Source organism: Zootoca vivipara, chromosome 5 (genome assembly GCF_965207765.1).
Source record: "Zootoca vivipara chromosome 5, rZooViv2.hap1.1, whole genome shotgun sequence".
Lineage (NCBI taxonomy): Eukaryota > Metazoa > Chordata > Lepidosauria > Squamata > Lacertidae > Zootoca > Zootoca vivipara.
In genome coordinates this window covers 74,009,067-74,029,035 of record NC_142588.1, presented here as the reverse complement: position 1 = coordinate 74,029,035, position 19,969 = coordinate 74,009,067, and the positions used below count along the sequence as shown (strand labels likewise).

General features: G+C 42.0%; 1 protein-coding gene across 1 annotated transcript; it reads left to right on the top strand.

Moving 5' to 3' along the window:
• The first annotated feature begins 8,500 nt into the window (after nucleotides 1-8,500).
• On the top strand, nucleotides 8,501-19,189 carry CLRN1 (clarin 1). The gene is made up of 3 exons (XM_035134026.3): nucleotides 8,501-8,818; nucleotides 17,036-17,215; nucleotides 18,924-19,189. Exons 1-3 carry the CDS (start codon nucleotides 8,566-8,568, stop codon nucleotides 19,187-19,189), a joined length of 699 nt encoding a protein of 232 aa, XP_034989917.1. The 5' UTR covers nucleotides 8,501-8,565.
• The last annotated feature ends 780 nt before the right edge of the window (nucleotides 19,190-19,969 follow it).

Sequence of the window (19,969 nt, the reverse complement as noted above, 5' to 3'; positions counted from 1 at the left end):
ATCAATCAATCTGAAGTCGGAACTGTCCCACCCATTTCCACACCCATCATTGCTAGCGTGGCCTAGAATGAATCCAAGGAGCGTTGGAAAACCATGAAAATGCACCTGATCGTCAATATAATCATGTGGTTAAGAGATAACTAAGTCACATCCATTACTGACCTTAATTAAGTGCCTAGAGTACTATGGGAATTGCTCTGTGGGGGTGGTTTTAAAGCACACATTCATATTCCTGTGCTCTACTTCCTTGACATCCATGTCAGTTCAGAAAAACTGTGCCACCTATGTAGAACCACTCTTTTTGTGATTGCGTTTTTTCTGTAATTTTAAGGGGGTTTTCCCAACTGTTTTTAATGGTGTGTTTGAAATTGTTGTAACCTGCCCTGAGACTTTAATAGTGGTGTGCTTACAACACAGGAGCAGATGGAATTCATCAACCTGGGAAGGTAGCTCACCTAAGATAAAGAAAACTGATCCTAAACTTCCGCTGCCTTGTGGGACATCTTTGGGAGAAGAAAAGGCTAAGAAGTAAGCCCTATACAAATCCAGAGTGGAGTCCCTAAGATGGTTGGATGGCGCTTTGAACACCTCCTTCCAGCAGCTTCTGTAGCCAAAATGGTGCCAAACACATTGCTCTGCTTACCTTTGGATCACATCAGCGAGGCCAAGAACAGGGTCTTGTCATTTGGGCATCCCAGGACCTCCATACACACTGTCCAGGCTTGCACCCCAGGGAAGTCACTTTGGTACTGCTAATGCAGCATTTTGCCTTCATGGCTTCACCCTTAAAGGCACACTCCATTGTCTCTCAAGGCAGGTAGATGCCAACAATATAATACAACACAGATTAGAACCATCAGAAGATTTCTTTTGCAAGAGTGAGGTAACATCTCTGCAGCTACTTCTGAGAACAAAAAATGGTTAGCCAAAATATACTTGCTAGCTGTTGTTTGCTCTTGGGTATGTATTCCTGCAGTCCAGTCCTATGCATAAGTACTTGAAGTCCCAGGCCATAGTCCTATGTATACCCTGGGGAAAGGCCCCATTGACCTCTCTACTTTTGAGCAGAAATTTATAAGAGTGCCATAACAAAGAGTTAAATGGAGCTTACTTCCAAGTAAGTGTGCACAGGCAGCAGTGCCATTGGGGCAGGACTTAGGGGCGATGACCCTGTTCAGCAAAATGAACAGGAAGGCTCCCAAATACAACAGGCATGACATTTTGAAGGACTAATGTAAAGTATTACACATTACTTCTACCCCCACCCTGCAAGCTTCCTCTGTTATGACCATTAAGAAGTGAGACCATGCCAGCATACAGGTATAATATCTCTGATCTCCATTGGTTGCTGCTTGCTGCCAGGCCAAGTTCATGTGTCCAACTTTAAGAAGAATTAACTGATGGCCAAATGTTAGCATTTCAGCTTGGGGGAATAAACCGTCAGAGGCTTTTCCCCTTGTGCACTATTTACTTAAAGTACCTATTGGCTCTCTCACAACAAGAAGGAAAAACAATGTTGAATTCGGTAACATTAAAAAAAAAAGCTGTATAAAATACACATAGGTCCCATTTGGTGATATGAATGATAGCAGTCTCAACAAAGATGTGTGTCAACATTAATTATTCTGCAGGCAAATACAGTTTGCTCTAACCAGAGACTGGTTGGGGGGGATGAGAAGTGGAGATAATAAAGTATAACAAGCATGTGCACTTGAGTAAAAGTCTGATTTATTCTGTTGAGGAAGTTGTCCCTGAGCTAAATGTTAAGTATTCAGTGACCTTGTACTTCTTGCTCTCATCCCTATTGTATGGCATCACCACCAGGTCCTAGCAGTGCAGGAATAGTGTTTGTTTAATAAATTAAGTGTATCTAAAAAGTGGAACTACGCTAAGACAGCCTCAAACCCATAGCTGCCAAGTTTTCCCTTTTCTCGTGAGGAAGCCTATTCAGCATAAGGGAAAATCCCTTTTAAAAAAGGGATAACTTGGCAGCTATGCTCAAACCACACAACTTGGGAAGCAGCTTCTGTACTTCTCAGCTCAGATGTATTATCCCCCAAAACTCTGTGCAGGTACCAGGAAAGAATCCAGCAGCTATTTCTTTATTTGGAGCCAATACAGAAACATAATAACTTATATGCCTTTATAGAGAATATTTCAAATGCATCTTTGCAGAATACCATGTGTGTGTAGGATTGGTATTCATAGCTACATAGTTATTATATAACAACTATAGATACATAGTTGTTATATGCAATGTGTTGTTTTTAAGGACATATAGAAACTTTATTCCAGTAGTTCCATTGTACATGTGACGGCTTCAAATGCCACATAAATTATTGTGGCACTCCATGTACACATCAGAGCTTACATACACCTCTGACTCTCAGCAAATATAAATGTAGGCCCTCAGTGCAGCTTCTGTAGAGAATGTGGGCCTGCAACAAAATGATGCTCAGAGTTGCTGAGTCTGCAGATGCAAGGCCACTTGTCCTGATAGAGCCTACATGCATGTACAAAAGGCAGGAGCCCTCATGGACAGCACTGCAAAAACCAGTACATTAACAGGTGAATGTCCCCCTCCCCTGTTTTATAGAATGCAGTTGCTACACAGCTTCTCCCAACACCTGTGGTGGATGCTGATAGCAATGTTGTCTCCATGGTACCAAAGGCAAAGCATTAATTAACTCAACCAGCACCTGGTGCCTGATATTCCTAGACCTGTTGAAGTCGTGGGAGTTCTGAATGCATGTGGAACTGGTAACGAATAATCTGGTGAGGAATATTTGAGGAAACGAATCTGGCACCACAAAAAGATATGATCATGGGATTTTATGCCATTCCCCCGTCCCACGCTGCCCCATCGGTGTATTTCATTTCCTTGCAAAAAATGCCACTAACCACAAGGTCGCAGGGTGTGTTACAACTATTTGCAGCTATAAAACAAGGGTATTTTTTAAAAATAAATCAAAAATCAAAAACAATTTCACATATTGAAAACAATACAAGCGTGTGTGTTTTTTTTAAAAAAAAATCCCACATATAAAAAGAGTTAAAAAGTAGTGCCAATACAGATGCAGGTGAGGATAAAGATCTCCACTTGAAAGACTTGTTGAAAGAGAGAGCTCTTCATTAGGTACCTATAATGCAGGCATCCCCAAACTGCGGCCCTCCAGATGTTTTGGCCTACAACTCCCATGATCCCTAGCTAACAGGACCAGTGGTCGGGGAAGATGGGAATTGTAGTCCAAAACATCTGGAGGGCCGAAGTTTGGGGATGCCTGCTATAATGCAACAGAAACTGTGACTTTCTAAAAAGAAATACCAAAGAAATACCACATTAAAGGGCCAATTCTCATGTTTGTGTGTGTAAGGAGGAATACTTTGCACACACCCCTGCTTACTAAATTCAGTCCTCTCTCTCTCTCTCTCTCTCTCTCTCACACACACACACACACACACACACAGAGAGAGAGAGAGAGAGAGAGAGAGAGAGAGAGAGAGAGAGAGAGAGAGTACCCTTTCAAGCATATAGGGGCTAATGCAGAAACCATACCCATGCTTGGAAAACATTTATCACTCTTGTTGGATCAGGGTAAAAATGTATCTAGAACATACGCATGAGAACATATTAATGGGACCCTGACATTTACAAATGCTTTTTCTTAGCATTGTGAAGCATTTCCACTCCTACCACAATCTGAAAAGTAGCACTACTTATTATGCTGAAGCACACCCCTCAATCTTTGCCTGGCTTCTTTGCTATAAATCCCTATGCTCATCTAATAACATCCTTCAGCCAATCAGTGCACAGAGATTTGTATACTGTACGGCTGAGAAATAACCCATTTAGTCTTCATGCAAATCAAACACTGAGCCAAAAAATGGAAAAGCTAAATCACAGGCGAATGAGTTTGCAGTTCTGGGTCAGTAAGTGCCCAACATTCCCACACATCTTGAATGCCTGAAACAATTCCGTGCCAGAATATATGTCAAGAAACACTACAAGTAATATAATTTGCCCCCCAAATTTACCCTTGCCAGTTACTAGGGGCTAGATCCTGGAAATATTGCTTGCTTTTACTATGGGAACTCACAGTGATACAGCATTATTTGCAAGTTTCTAGATATTATTGATGCAAGGTCTCATCAGTATAGCTGCCAAGTTATCCCTTTTTTTAAGGGAAATTCCCTTATGCTGAATAGGCTTCCTCGTGAGAAAAGGGAAAACTTGGCAGCTATGCTCATCAGAAGTTCAGCAACCCCAAAACTTACTTACTTACTTACTGTATTTCTGCACTGCCTTTCAGCCAAGGTATTAACATACAAAAGGGGCTAACATATTATTCTATTCAGTAATCTGTACTGATGTGCTATTAGAGCACATCTCTGTCCCCTTTCATCATAGGGTTAAACAGATGAATAGAGAACTGTTACTTAATAAAAAAAAATTAGGCTAGACTGGAGAAGCACACCAGAAAGACTGTTTGTAATCTATTAATATACTGGTGATCAGTTTGCTCTGATCAAGCAGCAGAAAGGCCTACATGAATGCCACTTTCCAGGACTCGAGCTAAGAGACATGTGAGGTTTTGTGTTCCATGTGGTTAGCCAGCAAACTGCATGTTTCCCCAATTGATTTTTAGATGGCATCCCATTCATATAGAGCAGGGATGTCCAACAGGCTCCTGACCCAACCGACCTCCCGAAAAAGGCTTCCTAAAAAAAGCTCCTTAAAAAAGCTCCACAACTTTGGTAGATCACTGCCAGTTTTTTTTTTATAGTGGGAGTAGATCACAGCCTCTTGAAAGTTGGACGTGCCTGATATAGAGGAATGCTAGGGCAAAGGGCATATTTTGACTCAGACACTCATTAGAAATTTTCTCTGGCCATACTTATTTCATAAACTCTACCATGAATTGTTCAATGGAAAGCGTCTAATTGGAAAGACCTAATATGCTTTCAATGATGCCGGATAATGTGGCAAAATGAATGTTGTGTATGATCTAAAACCTTAAATACAGATGGTCACAGAACAATAATCACATCATTTGGGTACCAACAGATACAGTGGTGCCTCGCTTAACGAATGCCTTGCTTAACAAAATTTCCGCTTAACGAAAGGTTTTTTCTAGCGGAGGTTGCGTTTTACGACTAATTCGTCTAGCGAATCGCGGTTTCCCATAGGAATGCATTGAAATTCAATTAATGCATTCCTATGGGCAAAAAAAATCAAAAAAAAATCAATGCATTCCTATGGGATTCGCTAGACGAATTTTTCGTTATAAGAAAAGACCTGTGGAACGAATTAAATTCGTCTAGCGAGGCACCACTGTATAGGCATCTGCTTGGCCATCATGAGAACTGGGCTAGATGTCCCTTTGGTCTGATCCAGCAGAGATTTCCTATGTTCTCAATATTATTTTATATATACAAACCTTTAAGACTCAGACTGTGTTCCCCTTTCGACCATACACTGCATGTATTGCAGGTTATGTGATTTCTTTTTTAAAATGATTTCCAAAACCTTCATAATGAAGGGCAATACATCAGAGTAAAAATTGTTATATAAGCTTAAAGGCTGCCCTTGACCATGGATTTTATTTCTGAATAACACAGAAAAGTAACGTCACATGTTCAAGTTTCCTGTCAAACCTTGAGCAACGCTGCAATGCAGAAACCTAATTTAGGAGAGCCACTATTGTTCGTAAAATTGTAGCTTTTGGATTTAGAGCGCCGTGAAATCTCAGCACCTGACAGATTACATAAATATTAATTCAGCTTTTTAATTAGCACATTAAAGGCCTGAATGGGCTGCCTACTGTGCCTGTACAAAGTTTCAGTCACATGGATGCTGGGTGGAATAATTCTGTAATGGGGGCTGCAGACAGTTGATGTTTCAATAGAAGGCAATTAAATAATCTCATTACCTTTAGCTAACTCTTATTTTGTTAGTTCCATTTGTCCTCCATGGTAAAAACCAAGCAGGACATGATAGAAACATATAACAGTTTACATGGTGTGAAGAAAATGAATAGGAAGAAGTTTTTCATGACACTAGAACTCAGGGCCATCATGAAGCTGAATGTTAGACGACTCGGAACCAACAATATCCATTGCTTCTACGTGTGGTGCCATAGTTCATAGTTCTTCATGTGGTGCCAAAGTCCTCTGGGCAGCTAATACAGAATTCAAACAATTAAAATAATGAAATATTAGAGATAATGATGATGATAATAACAGTAGCATTTCAAACATTACAAATGAATCAGTTCAGTTTGTTGCCTCCAAACTGAGACAAGCAGCATAACAGTATTTAAAACACAGCAGAAACAAACTGTACAAAGGTCTGGGAGATTTTTTAAAAAAAGTATTAGCTGGTGCCAAAACTATATTAATGTAGGCATCATGTAAGCCTCATTGGGGATCAGGTGGGCACTGACTGTTGAATGCTTCCAATGGTAATTGAAAGCATAATGAGCAGACAGGTAACCACCCCGTGGCTGCAGGAAACAATGGGAATCTTGATTTCTTCAAACATGGAAACGAGGCATGTCCTTCTTCATTGTTTGATGAAGGAAATCCTTTCATTTTCCTAGTTCAGATGCTGCGGCATTCCCATTTTTCCTGTTTTGCCCTGGTTATACCTTTTCTGAGAGTCTGGTATATAGAGGACCCACACCATACCTTGGTATGATACATTTCACACCTGTCAAGGGCATTCACACCTGCACACATATGCAATGCCACATGCCTCCATATCTGAAGATGAATCTGATCAATTTTGTTCACATATAGTGTAAATTTGGTGCTTTTCTGGTTCACTGTTACACCGTGCTCAAATATTAAATACGCTATACATGGACACCAATGCATCACATATCTCCATATGCATAAATTAATAGCTTCATTGTTGATTATGGATTTATTGGGGGAAAGCCACACCACCAGTAACAACCACCACCTATGACCTTATCTGTACCTTTCGTATGGAAGTAGTATACTTTAAGCTTCAGAACTGTTTTCTCCTGCTTGGAATTCTGAAAATTGTTCTGTAGTGATACCTGGCTGTAGTGATACCTTGCTTGGCATAAATCCATTTCAATGTCTTCTTAAGGCATAGTAGTGTGCCACCTTTTGGATATACCCTGTAAGTGCAAGCCACGGTGCAAGGTTTTATTTTCAGAAGAATACACAATAGGAATAATTCTTTGCCCATTGGCAGAAATAGATGCGGCAATAATATGTTTCATCACATTGTGCTAGCATAGCTGATGGTGCACTTAAGCATTCATGTCCTTAGTGTAGCAACTAAGAAATATGCTGTTAGGAAATTAATTTGATTTGGAACATGCATTAAACAGGCGTGTGCCCCTGTTGCAAATATCCTGTAGCACTTTTTTTAAAAAAACAAACAAACCTATATCCCATCTTTGCTCCATGGAGCACATGACAGCACACAGAGTTCTCTCCTCACAACAGCCCTGCAAGGAAGGTTAGGCTGAGAGAAAGAGAGAGGCTTCCTCATGGTAGAAATTTGAACCTGGATCTCCCCAGTCTTAGTGTAATATTCTAATCAGCATACCCCATTCTCAGTTGTAACAGGATACTTACAATGATATAACTATGGACCGGATCTAGAAAACACACAAACTGTGAACTAAGCCATTTTCAGCCTGCTTAAAGCCACTTTCTAACCACAGCCAACATCTGAACATATTTAATGAAGCCATGTGCTTTTAAAAAAAAACACAACAGCCAAATTCACAAATCAGCTAAACTGGAATACCTGAATTTACATGGACTTCAACAGAACCAAAGTATACAGTATTTGGAAGCAAAACACCGATCAGAATGATTTAAGTGCTTTGTGGCAAGTAAAGGTAAAGGACCCTTGACAGTTAAGTCCAGTCACGAATGACTCTGGGGTTGCCGCGCTCATCTCGCTTTATTGGCCAAGGGAGCCAGCGTTTGTCCGCAGACAGTTTTTCCGGGTCATGTGGCCAGCATGACTAAGCCGCTTCTGGTGAAACCAGAGCAGCGCACGGAAACGCCGTTTAGCAGTATAGTAATTGTCTCATCTGCCCTGTCTAAATACACCAGCTACATGTCAGCCACATTTTAAGAATAAAAACGATGAAGTGTGCACACTGGTTAAGGTTTTTTTGGGGGGGGGGCTTTTGCGATTATAGATTTCCTGAGTTATGTACAATAACATACAATCAATAGATGATAGATAGATGGTAGGTAGGTAGGTAGGTAGGTAGATGATAGATTAATCTATATCTGTACTGATATCTCCCAAATGAAACATTGCACAACTTCTTTGCAAAGTTGCTAACTTAATTGGAGAGCCATGTCTGTTTCTGGAATTTTCAGCTCACCCAATCAGACAAAGGGCTGTTAAAAAAAAAGGAAGGCATTCATCAAATTACACTGAGGGTTCCATCTGTTATCTTAAACCTTTGTTCTCAAGTGACACAGAGAGGAGATGCTAAAGGTTTGCTAAAGGTTTTGTCTGAGGCTGCATTTTCCAGGTTGTTTGTATGCTATCTAGGATTATATATGCCAGTCCAACAGAAGAAAGTGTTATTCTGTGTTGCTGGCGTGCTAAGTTTTGCTTGTGCTCTCAGTATTACAGCAGCCATAGGAACTCAGCTGTGGCTCAGAGGAAGAATACTCTGCAAAACTGGAGCGCTGCTTGTCAATGCTACCGGCCAAGAATTAGAGAAGTTTATTGGTGAAATTCAGTATGGACTTTTCTATGGGGAGAGGGTTAGACAATGCGGGCTCGGAGGAAGACCTTTGCGGTTTTCATGTAAGTAACAATGACATCTGAATTATTTAATGCTTTAAGTTTAGTGCATGCTATTGTGGTCCGACAGATACGTACAGTAGCATTCTCCTGTTTCTTCCAAAAGATGCGCTAGTGGGAGATGTGAAATTATGTCACCATAATATACATCATGTGCTTCTTCTATCAACATGTATTTACTGTTATAATAGCTTGCTAGTTGAAGGAACAGTCAGATCCTGTGCATTTCTACTTGGGAGTAAGGCCTACAGAGTTCTGTAGGATTTACTTTCAAGAAAGCTTGCATGGCATTACAGCCTTGATTTTTCAAACTCTTTTCCAATACAGTACGTACTGTGCTTTGGTGTCTCTTTTAATTATTTTTGTTATTTTATTAATTCTTATTGAATTATCATCATTTTAATATTGCTGTTTTAATATTAATGAAATGAATGGGAAAGAAAGAGAACTATTGTAAATACCTGTTTGTGTTTTGGATATGCAGACTGTGAGAAATCAACAGTCCAATCCTCTGCATGTTTACTCAAAAGTAAGTCAATTGAGTCTACTGGGACATATTCATCAGCTAAAAATCTAAATGCCAGAGTCCAATCTTATACAAGTGTACTCAGAAGCAAGTCCGGTCGAGATCCAATGAGCTTACTTCTAAGTAAACGCGCATAGGAATACAGCCTCACTTGCTCGGCTAATCATTATCATCCAGGATTGGCAACTGCAGAGTTGCATAGGATGAGAGTTTTGTAGTTCATCTGTTTAAAATAATGTAAATAATGTTAAAATGGTCAGTCATGCCCTTGATTTATGCAGAGCACCATATTAAAAAGAAATAATGGTTATCTGGAGAAGAGTTCATAATATGCCGCCTAACATTTATTTTCTTACCAGAAACAATTTGCAAGTAATCTGCAGAGAGACATCGTGGCTTGTGTGAGTCATTTCTGGTGCATGTCCTGAACTGCAGACATGAAAATGATTGACTGTGCAGAGGAAGTAGACCAAATTCATTTTGGATATTATTGAGAATTGCTTCATCTAATTGCATTCTATAGTAGCTTTAGCAGTTCTTGAAACCTCTCTGAAAATCCTGCTTATCATTGCTCCCCGCTCCTGTCACCCTGTAGCAGCAGGAGTAGGAATTCTCAGAATGACTTGCTAAAGACTGTAGGAAGCACTAACCAAACTTTGTTTATTAAGATGGAGGAGCTGGAAGAATGCTTAATACATAGTCCATTCCCATGAGTTAGTGCACTATGAGCCAATATGGACATAATACTAAATCATAGTATTATGAGAACAGGCTGTATGAAGGCTTGGACTCCTCATGTACCCCCCTTCCTTCCTCTGGCATGATTGCAAGCTGCTCAGAAGCTTTTGCTTCCATTCCAAATTAATCATATGTTGGCACATCGTCTGAACCCTATATTGTGCCTAATCTTAATAGTTAATGGTAAGAAGTTGGCATCATAAAACATAGCTTGAAGTTGTCTCGATTCCACTAACCACAGTTAAGCTGGACCACAGTTTATCAGGTGCAGGTAATGCAGTTTCGAAAGAAAAGCTTTTGAATTCCTCCTAACACCTAGGTCGGGGGGGGGGGGAGGAATCAACCCACAATCTAAACAGATGGCAGTCGAGAGCTTGAACATTTGAACACTGTGGAAGCTATTCTTCATTGAAAATATATTGTTGGAACATATCCTTATTCCCACCTCCACCCCCAAATGCTATGAAATATCCATTCCATGTGAGGGTTTTGCAAAGGAAGGTAAGTGGATCTGGTGCAGTTGGCATGCCATAACTGTCTTGCCCTGTCCTGCATGTCCCCAGTTCATGCATGTTCCCACCTGGGAACATGTGTGATGACTGCCAAGTGAAAAACCATGAGAAAGCTGAGTTGCATCAGTCTACTTCCTGGCACACCACGAGAGTAATGCGAATAGACCTCCCCAGGCAATTGTTTGCAGCCTTGTTTAGATAAGATATCCACCCACAATCAAAACAAAAAGGAGGGCGGGTATGGGGTCATTCCCACTGGTCCACTCAAACGCTCTACACATTGATCAGTTTACCTGCACAGAGAGCAGATACATTCAAGTTCCACACATAAAGACGACTTGATCAACACACAGAAATCAGTGGCGAGTCAGAAGCACGACTCAATTCTGCCCACTCACCCCTGTATCGATTGTACAGTACTTGTGTCATCTGCCTTTTATGATGGAAAAAGGAGTTTGCAGTTATCTATTTGGCACCAGAGCAGAGCTCTGTGATTAATCCGGGGACAGAGAGAAATAATGGCAGTCTGAAATAGCAGTCATATTTACTTTGAATGAACTTTTTTTTTTACTGGGTGAACATACACCTAGATGGAATTTATTAATGTTATATAATGTCCAGTAGCTTAAAGGCAGCTGCTTCCAATACAAGATTCAGTCTGCTGTGTAATTACTGTACTAGGAAACATTGGCTGTTGTTCACTGCCTTCGCTGCAATCCTCAAGGAAACTCTCTCTCTAAATGGCTATAAATGTCTTAGGAAATGTTACCATTTACAGTAGATGTGTTTGCATTTTAATGCATTGAAGCACAGCATGGCAAGGCTAAGAAGAAAGGATTAAATCATCTGCCTTGTTTTAGTCCTGCGTTTGCGCCCATTAAATGCTCTCCCTGTTGGCTGCTATATCTCTTTTAATTGTAAAATGAATTTGCTCTGCCTGTAAAACCCATTCAGGCTCAGGAAAGCCTTCTGCTTCATTTACTCTGGCTCTTGTCTGTTTCTGGGTCAGCGGTTCATTTTCTAAAGGCCACTGGCATGCAGATTCAGTGCTTATAATGAAGGTCTGTCTTCTCTTCCAGGGCAACATTGCTGCTGGATAAATTTTATCTGGTAGTCACCTATAAAACTTTAATGATATGTAAAAAGTTCTGAATGTCGCTACTGAGGGAAACAGCCTGGGCAACCCAGTGTTGTGTGTGGCACGGCAATAAGCATGACAAAAGCTGCTTCTGATTTATATAAAACCAGATCTGTGCTGGAAAGAAACAAACTCAAAGGGAAAATGAAATTTGCAAGCTGTGTAAACGGTTTACGTTTTTGCACAGTGTGCCCTTGCATGTGCTTACTCACAAGTGAGCACCATTGTGTTTTATGATGCTTACTTCCTAGTAGGTGTGCAGTCCCATGCACTCAGAAATAAGCCACGTTGTGCCCACGTACTAGTGACGAACAGGGAAAACAAGCTATGTAAGGCAATGGTGTCCTTTCGCAAGTTGTTTGTTTGTCGGCAGAATTTCATCCCACCTCTCATCATACATGAACTTGCAGCAGGACACTACAATGCACAGTAAAAACAACAATACATTAAGGGTCATATCCAGTACTGTTGCCCATGCAACATTTCCTCTCCTCTCCCCATGCAACCCCAAAATCTGCTTCGGAGGGTCCTTCACTTTTTTTAAAAAAAAAATATATTTATTGAAAGGTTTTTAGAAATAGAGAAGGGAAAAGAGAAAAAAGAAAAATGCAAAAATGAAGAATAAAAATGAAAAACCAAAAAGACAAAATACAGAGCAAAAAAGTAAAAGGAAAAAAAATTCAATCTAATTAATATCCCACAGTTATAACCAATTCCCCGTCCCAACCTTTCCGAGTCCAATTTTATCCCCAAATATACAGCTTCCAGATTGTTACAAAAATAAAAGTTTTTAAATTTATTATTCATCTCTAAAACATCAAAATTTTCAACTTTTCTTATATAGACATTTAAATCTTATTTCTCTATTAAATTTCCCCATTAGCCTCTAATTTCTCCTCAAAAATGCTTCCTTTAATTATCAAATCTCGTTTTCTTTCCCTCATTTGCCTCTATGTCTAACCCCCCCCCCCGGTTTCGGTTCCCCAAGATGCCTCGACTAGCTCCTTAAAATTTCCGATTTCAAACCTATATAATCCATCCACAAATTAACCAGAAAACATTTTCATCCAATCCCTGTTCTGACCCATTCCAATCCAGTCAGTTTTTCCCCAACCCCCTTTTCTTCCTCCCATGCCTCTTTGTTATTATCACTTTCCCAGCCTTCCAGAGATTCCCTCCCTCTGATATATGGTCTGCTGGCAGAGCCACGCTCCTTTTCTCTCACAGGGGGCCTCTGGAGGGTCCTTCACTTTTGAAAGGTGTATGTGGGGCTGCAGCAGGGAGCAGCGAGGAGGGTAAAGTTCCATCGCTCAAGTCACTAGTGGAACAGCAGGGTTGGATATAACCCTATATTTTAAAATACAACTATCTCCAACTCTAAAGTATATATATATCAGCCAAGTACATAGCCAAGTATTTATCAGGCACATAATGGCCCATTCAGAATTTTATTTGTTTGTTTGTTTTAATTTAATTTGTCTCAGCCTGGTGGAAAAGGAAAGTTTTTAACCAAAAAATAATCAAAGTTTTTTCCCAGCCAAACCTCAGAGGGGAGGGTGTTCCATAACCAATGAAGTGTTATTGCTTAGAACAGGCATCCCCAAACTTCGGCCCTCCAGATGTTTTTGCCTACAACTCCCATGATCCCTAGCTAACAGGACCAGTGGTCGGGGAAGATGGGAATTGTAGTCCAAAACATCTGGAGGGCCGAAGTTTGGGGATGCCTGGCTTAGAAGTTCCATTGACAAGCTACAGATCTCATGATCTACTGCAGCTGAATTTATATAGGATTATACCTGAGACGCCCCCTCAAATACCTGGGTCTACATTTAAGCCTTTGTACTAACACTTTGAACTTGGCCCAGTGACATTTTTTTACAAGCTTATTTTAATGAACTTTGCTGCCATTGTCATCAACATGTATTATTTTACAAATATTAAAACTCACAAAACAAAAACAAAAAGTTGAAATTATCTGTGCTTTTCTACTGTCTGCTAGAACCAACACCTGTCCCAAAGAATTAAAAAAACAACACAACCTGAGAGTCTCTTTTAGAAATATTTTTTCTTATGTTTGTAATTAATATACAAAGTACATACTCTTTCCATTTCCTAATGGCTAATTGCAACCACTGAGCAAGAAGGTTGCAATGGTCATATTACAAATAATCAACGGATTGAATTGGATTGAATCAAGCAAGTTGGGTGGCTCTGATATGCCGACTGCATTGCATGCCACAAACCCACTTGCTAGCAATTTACATTTTTCATGGTAGATAAAATTTATTTGAAGTGCCTACAGAGCTTTTTCTCAGCATGTTCTAACCACAGCAAGGCAGTTCAAAGGAGTATTAGCACTGGCTTAATCATACCCCCATGGAGTGAGAGCATTTACCCTGCATTCAATGATTCGTTTTGAAATATCTGCTGTCACTAAACTGTGCAGAAATATTTGAAAATCGCCCTGTGTGTAGCAAGCCTAGTTCACAATCCACTCCGAATACTTTAAATATTCATGTATATAATAGTTACAGGTAGGTAGCTGTGTTGGTCTGAGTCGAAACAAAATAAAAAAATTCCTTCAGTAGCACCTTAAAGACCAACTAAGTTTTGTCTTAGTTGGTCTTTAAGGTGCTACTGAACTTAGTTGGTCTTTAAGGTGCTACTGAAGGAATTTTTTTATCATGTATATAATAGGTTACCATATTTAATGGGGCTGTGCCAAAACACAGAGACACTTTGTGTCAGCTGACACAAATGATTCCTATGAAACATACCCCACCTTTAGCTTCCTAAAAAAGGGCACCTTTCCTTCATTTTGATCAGATGTGTGTCAGCTGACCATAGAAGGCCAACCCTTGGCCATCCAAGCCCTTCTGCTTTGCCTTAGTCAAACTTGCTTGTTGCACTCGGCCTGTTACCACATCTACTCCATTGAGGCTGGAGGACCTTACCGGACCTAGGGCTGGCCCTACTGTTAGGCAGAGTAAGGCAGTGCTAACGTCTCAGGTGACAGGTGCAGGGGACAGGGAGCAGTGACATATTGTTGGGGGACAGTGTTGCAGGTGTGCCACATGTCTGGTTCTGTTATCAAAGCCTAAGAGCAGCCCTGTTGGATCAGCCAAATGCCCAACTGTACATGGAATGGAGTGGGTGCCATCATTGCCTCAGGTGGCAAAGTGTCTTCAACTGGTCCTGTTGCCAGCACTGAGGTCCACAGGTGCCAAGTTGCGTACAGTGGTACCTCGGTTTATGAACATAATTGGTTCCGGAAGTCTGTTCATAAACTGAAGTGTTCATAAACTGAAGCGAACTTTCCCATTGAAAGTAATGGAAAGTGGATTAATCTGTTCCGGGCAGTCCACGGAGTACTTAAACTGAAGCGTTCATAAACTGAAGCGAACTTTCCCATTGAAAGTAATGGAAAGTGGATTAATCTGTTCCGGGCAGTCCACGGAGTACTTAAACTGAAGCGTTCATAAACTGAAGCGAACTTTCCCATTGAAAGTAATGGAAAGTGGATTAATCCGTTCCATACAGGTCCGCGGAGTACTCAACCTGAAGCGTACGTAACCTGAAGCATGGGTGTAATTGGTTCCGGAAGTCTGTTCATAAACTGAAGCGTTCATAAACTGAAGGGAACTTTCCCATTGAAAGTAATGGAAAGTGAATTAATCCGTTCCAGATGGGTCCGCGGCGTTCGTAAACCAAAAATTCATAAACCGAGGTGTTCATAAACCGAGGTTCCACTGTACAACATTGGGAGGGCTGATGTCATGATCAGGCCTCCTCCCGATGCAATGTTCGCCCGCCAGGCCACCCTGGTCTGTGAAGCACAGCCTGGGGCAACATCCCGCCAAGCCTCCTCTGCCCCCTGAAGATGGGGGGGCTGAGCAGTCTCCCAGCAAACATTGTGGGGCTGTAGAGGCCTCAGCCCTATAGAGTTGGTGTGCCTGTTCAGGTCTGACAACACCATGGAAGCTGATTTCATAAACAAATCCTGGCGTTTAACAGCCCAACCGTAGGAATAAGATTATTCCAGTGGTCTGGTTTGTGCATGTTGTTATATATTTGTATTTTATTCTGGTGATCTCTCCCATGTATGAGATTACACCGAGAACCCTCAGCGGACATCAATGTCCAGTGAGCCGGTCATCATCTTCAGAACCAGCAACAGGGGTCAGGATTTTTGGGTATCTGTGAAGGCCCAATAGCCAACCCCTAAAGCCCCTTAACTTTGCTGCCCCTATTCCTTCCTGTCACCCACACTCTCCGGGTGGGTGCCAGTTATAACAGGTGTGTGGAAAGGGAATGCCCTCTGGTAAAAGGTAAATGTAAAGGACCCCTGGGAGGTTAAGTCCAGTCAAAGGTGACTATGGGGTTGCGGTGCTCAGCTCACTTTCAGGCTGAGGGAGCCAGCGTTTGTCCACAGACAGCTTTCTGGGTCATGTGGCTAGCATGACTGAACCACTTCTGGGGCAACGGGACACTGTGACAGAAACCATAGCACATGGAAACACCATTTACCTTCCAACCACAGCAATACCTATTTATCTACTTGCACTGGCATGCTTTCGAACTGCTAGGTTGGCAGGAGCTGGGACAGAGCAACAGGAGCTCACCCCGTTGTGCAGATTCAAACTTCCAACCTTCTGATCGGCAAGCCCAAGGGGCTCAGTGGATTAGACCACAGAGCCACCCGCTATCTGGGTGGCCATGCAAATTGTGCCTGGGGAAGATGGCATGTGGTGATGACAATGGAGCCCATTGACGACATCTTGTTCAAGCCCCTACCACCACAAAAAAATCCCTGAAACTACCACAGCACTCCCCCCCCTCCACATTGAAGCAGCTTCTGGCACTGGTAGGGTGTGCCCATGTTCAGCCCAGTTCCCATATTTCTTTCTCCAGGGGATGCAGAATCACTCGGAGAAAAATAAGTCCCAAGTCTATTCCTAAACCCAGGCAAGAATTTCTCGGTCTTGACCCAATATTGAAACTGGATGTTTTATGAGCCCTTATTTAACTACCCTGCCTTCCAGAATATCACCGTAAACCTAACTTGCAAGGGTCATTCTGATACTTTTACTTCTCAGAAAATTCTTATGTATTGGAACATAAATGTAGACGTTGGGTCCTGCTATAATTTCTTTGTTAAGTGTGTTTGCACAGTTCTTCTCACCTTACCAGTTTCTTCCAACTCCCAATGATAACCATGTTTCATGGCATCAGGGTCCTGTTTTTCAGAGATGACAGATTTGCCTGATTTCTGCAGTAATTCCATTCTCTTTTATGTGTTTTTTTAGTTTTTCCAGATTTGTTCAAAGTTATCCCTGCGAGTATCCATGTGAGTGTTATCCTCTTCTCTTTGGCGTTGTTAGTGTTTGCCCTGATTGAGACTGGGTTCTTCATGTACAATGCATTCGGCAAACCCTATGAAACACTGCATGGTCCGCTAGGGCTGTACCTGTGGAGCTTCATCTCATGTAAGTGTTCCAAATGTAATGCCATGGTTAAGTTTGTCAAAACCTGGGATGAAAGAGTGGTTAAGCAAGTATCCCTTGCATTTTGTGGGCTCTTGTGGGCCAGCTTTGACTGATAGGTGGGACAACCCACCTGTCAATCATCTTGCATCACAACACCAGATGATTTTTGTTGTTTAGTCGTTTAGTCATGTCTGACTCTTCGTGACCCCACGGACCAGAGCACACCAAGCACTCCTGTCTTCCACTCCCTCCTGCAGTTTGGTCAGACTCATGTTGGTAGCTTCGAGAACACTGTCCAACCACCTCATCCTCTGTCGTCCCCTTCTCCTTGTGCCCTCCATCTTTCCCAACATCAGGGTCTTTTCCAGGGAGTCTTCTCTTCTCATGAGGTGGCCAAAGTATTGTAGCCTCAGCTTCAGGATCTGTCCTTCCAGTGAGCACTCAGGGCTGATTTCCTTCAGAATTGATAGGTTTGATCTTCTTGCAGTCCATGGGACTCTCAAGAGCCTCCTCCAGCACCATAATTCAAAAGCATCAATTCTTCGGCGATTAGTCTTCTTTATGGCTTACCTTCCAAGTTCCGGACTGCAGAATCCGGGACCGGCAGCCATTTGACACCGGAAGTTGCGTCGATGTAACTTCCGGTGTCGATTTGCCCTTCTATGGGCACCCAAAATGGTCGCCGCCAGCTTCGAAAATCGCTTGTGCGCATGTCAGGAAGTGCTCCGACGCAACTTCCGGTGTTGCTCCGCCCATCTATGGGCACCAAAATGGCCGCCGCCAACACCGGAAGTGACGTCTATGCACTTCCGGACATGCGTACATGCGGCTTTTGAAGCTGGCGGTGGCCATTTTTGGTGCCCATAGAAGGGCAAATCGGAAAGAAAAAAAATGGCCGTCGGCAGGAGAAAATAACGGAGAAAAACGGGAGACGAAGTGATACGGGGGACCACCAGGAAAAGGTAAGTAAAAAAGGGGTTTTCCCGGGGAAAACGGGAGACTTTGCAGCTATGCTTTATGGTCCAGCTCTCACTTCCATACATCACTACTGGGATGATTACCAGATGATTGGCACCTGTCAAAGTCTCTTGCATAGTGCTTCCCAAGTGCCCAACCACCAGCTGGCTACTGGGTGATGGGGAACCATAGTGCAAGGGGTTTTGCCAGCATATGGTTAGCGGAGGGTTGGCAATGCTACTCTCTGCAGGGATCATCTGCTCAGTTATGTTGCCCATGACAAACTCAGTTGTGCAGCTGATCCAGCCATGTCTCTATGTGCCTCACATGTGATATCACCTATGATGTCAGGTGTGGGGCAGGTGGGTGTGGTTTGGTAGAACGGCCTCATGGGTCAAATTAGGACACATGCTGGGTTTAAATTGGCCCACGGTCTGGAGGTTCCCTGTCCCTGCCTTGCATTTTGCCTGTTTTCACCTCTTAACACTGAAATATAAACCCAGCTAGGGAAATTTCCTCCCATCATTTTGATGTGATTTCTTCTCATTGCACTCCCGTTTGAGGCAATCTGGTTACCTGCCACATTAGTTATTGGAGTGAACCAGGGTGGCACCCCACAGAAGAGATATACAAAGTGGGGTGCTGCTTTGTAACTACTGAAATGCAAAGAAAACAGAAGTACTGCCACATTGTGCAAAGGTCTGTTAGAAAATTGTCAAAATGCTAATTTTGGGTTTTCTTCTTTTTTCAGTTTCTTGTGGCTGCCTCATCATGATACTCTTTTCATCAGAAGTGAAAATCCACCACCTCTCAGAGAAAATAGCTAATTATAAAGAAGGGAGCTTTATTTTTAAAACTCACAGTGAGCAATTTGCAAATTCATTTTGGATCATTCTGGTGTGCTCATTGGTACACATTCTGAACATTTTGCTAATACGCCTTGCTGGATTTGAGTTTCCTTTTTCAAAGTCGAAAGATTCAGAGACAGCAAATGGAGCAGCCGATCTAATGTACTAGACAGGTTTTGAACCATGTTTAATGGAAATGGTTCATCATGACCTTTTCCCCCAAGATACCAAATGTAAATGGGTTTAAAGGCTGTTTTTTTAAATAAAAAAAAACATGCATAGTCATACCTCGGGTTACGAACGCTGCAGGTTGCGCGTTTTCAGGTTGCGGACTGCGCCGAATCCAGAAGTACTGGAATGGGTTACTTCCGGGTTTCGGCGCTCACACATGCGCAGAAGCACAAAATGACGTCATGCACATGCACAGAAGCACCAAATCGCATCACACGCGTGCGCAGACACAGCGCTTCAGGCTGCGAATGCTGCAGATTGCAAATGTGCCTCCCGCATGGATCACGTTCACAACCCGAGGTATGACTGTATTTGTATATTGTGAGCCAGAGACATTTACAGAGATATACCAGCACAAAAAAGGATTTAAATAATATCAATAAGAGTCATGTGGCTTGCAGTAGGTGATAACTTGTCACTAGGAAGGTATTGAGTTAGTTTAGATATAATGTCAAACCATGGTTTGTGATAACTGTAGTTTAGATTCCTAATGAAGTTGTGTGTTCCAGATACAGAGATAACTCGTGTGGGATTCCTTTTCTCTCACCTTTCCTGAGAATCCCTGGGTGCTTTCCCAAACAGCCTCAAAGGTTGAGCATCATCTCAAACCATGATTTGTTGATTCGGATGCAATGCCAAGCTGGTTTGCACAAACTGAGGTGTGCAAGCCATCTCTAAACCATGGCTTACAGACCATGTTATTAGATCCTAGTTTGCT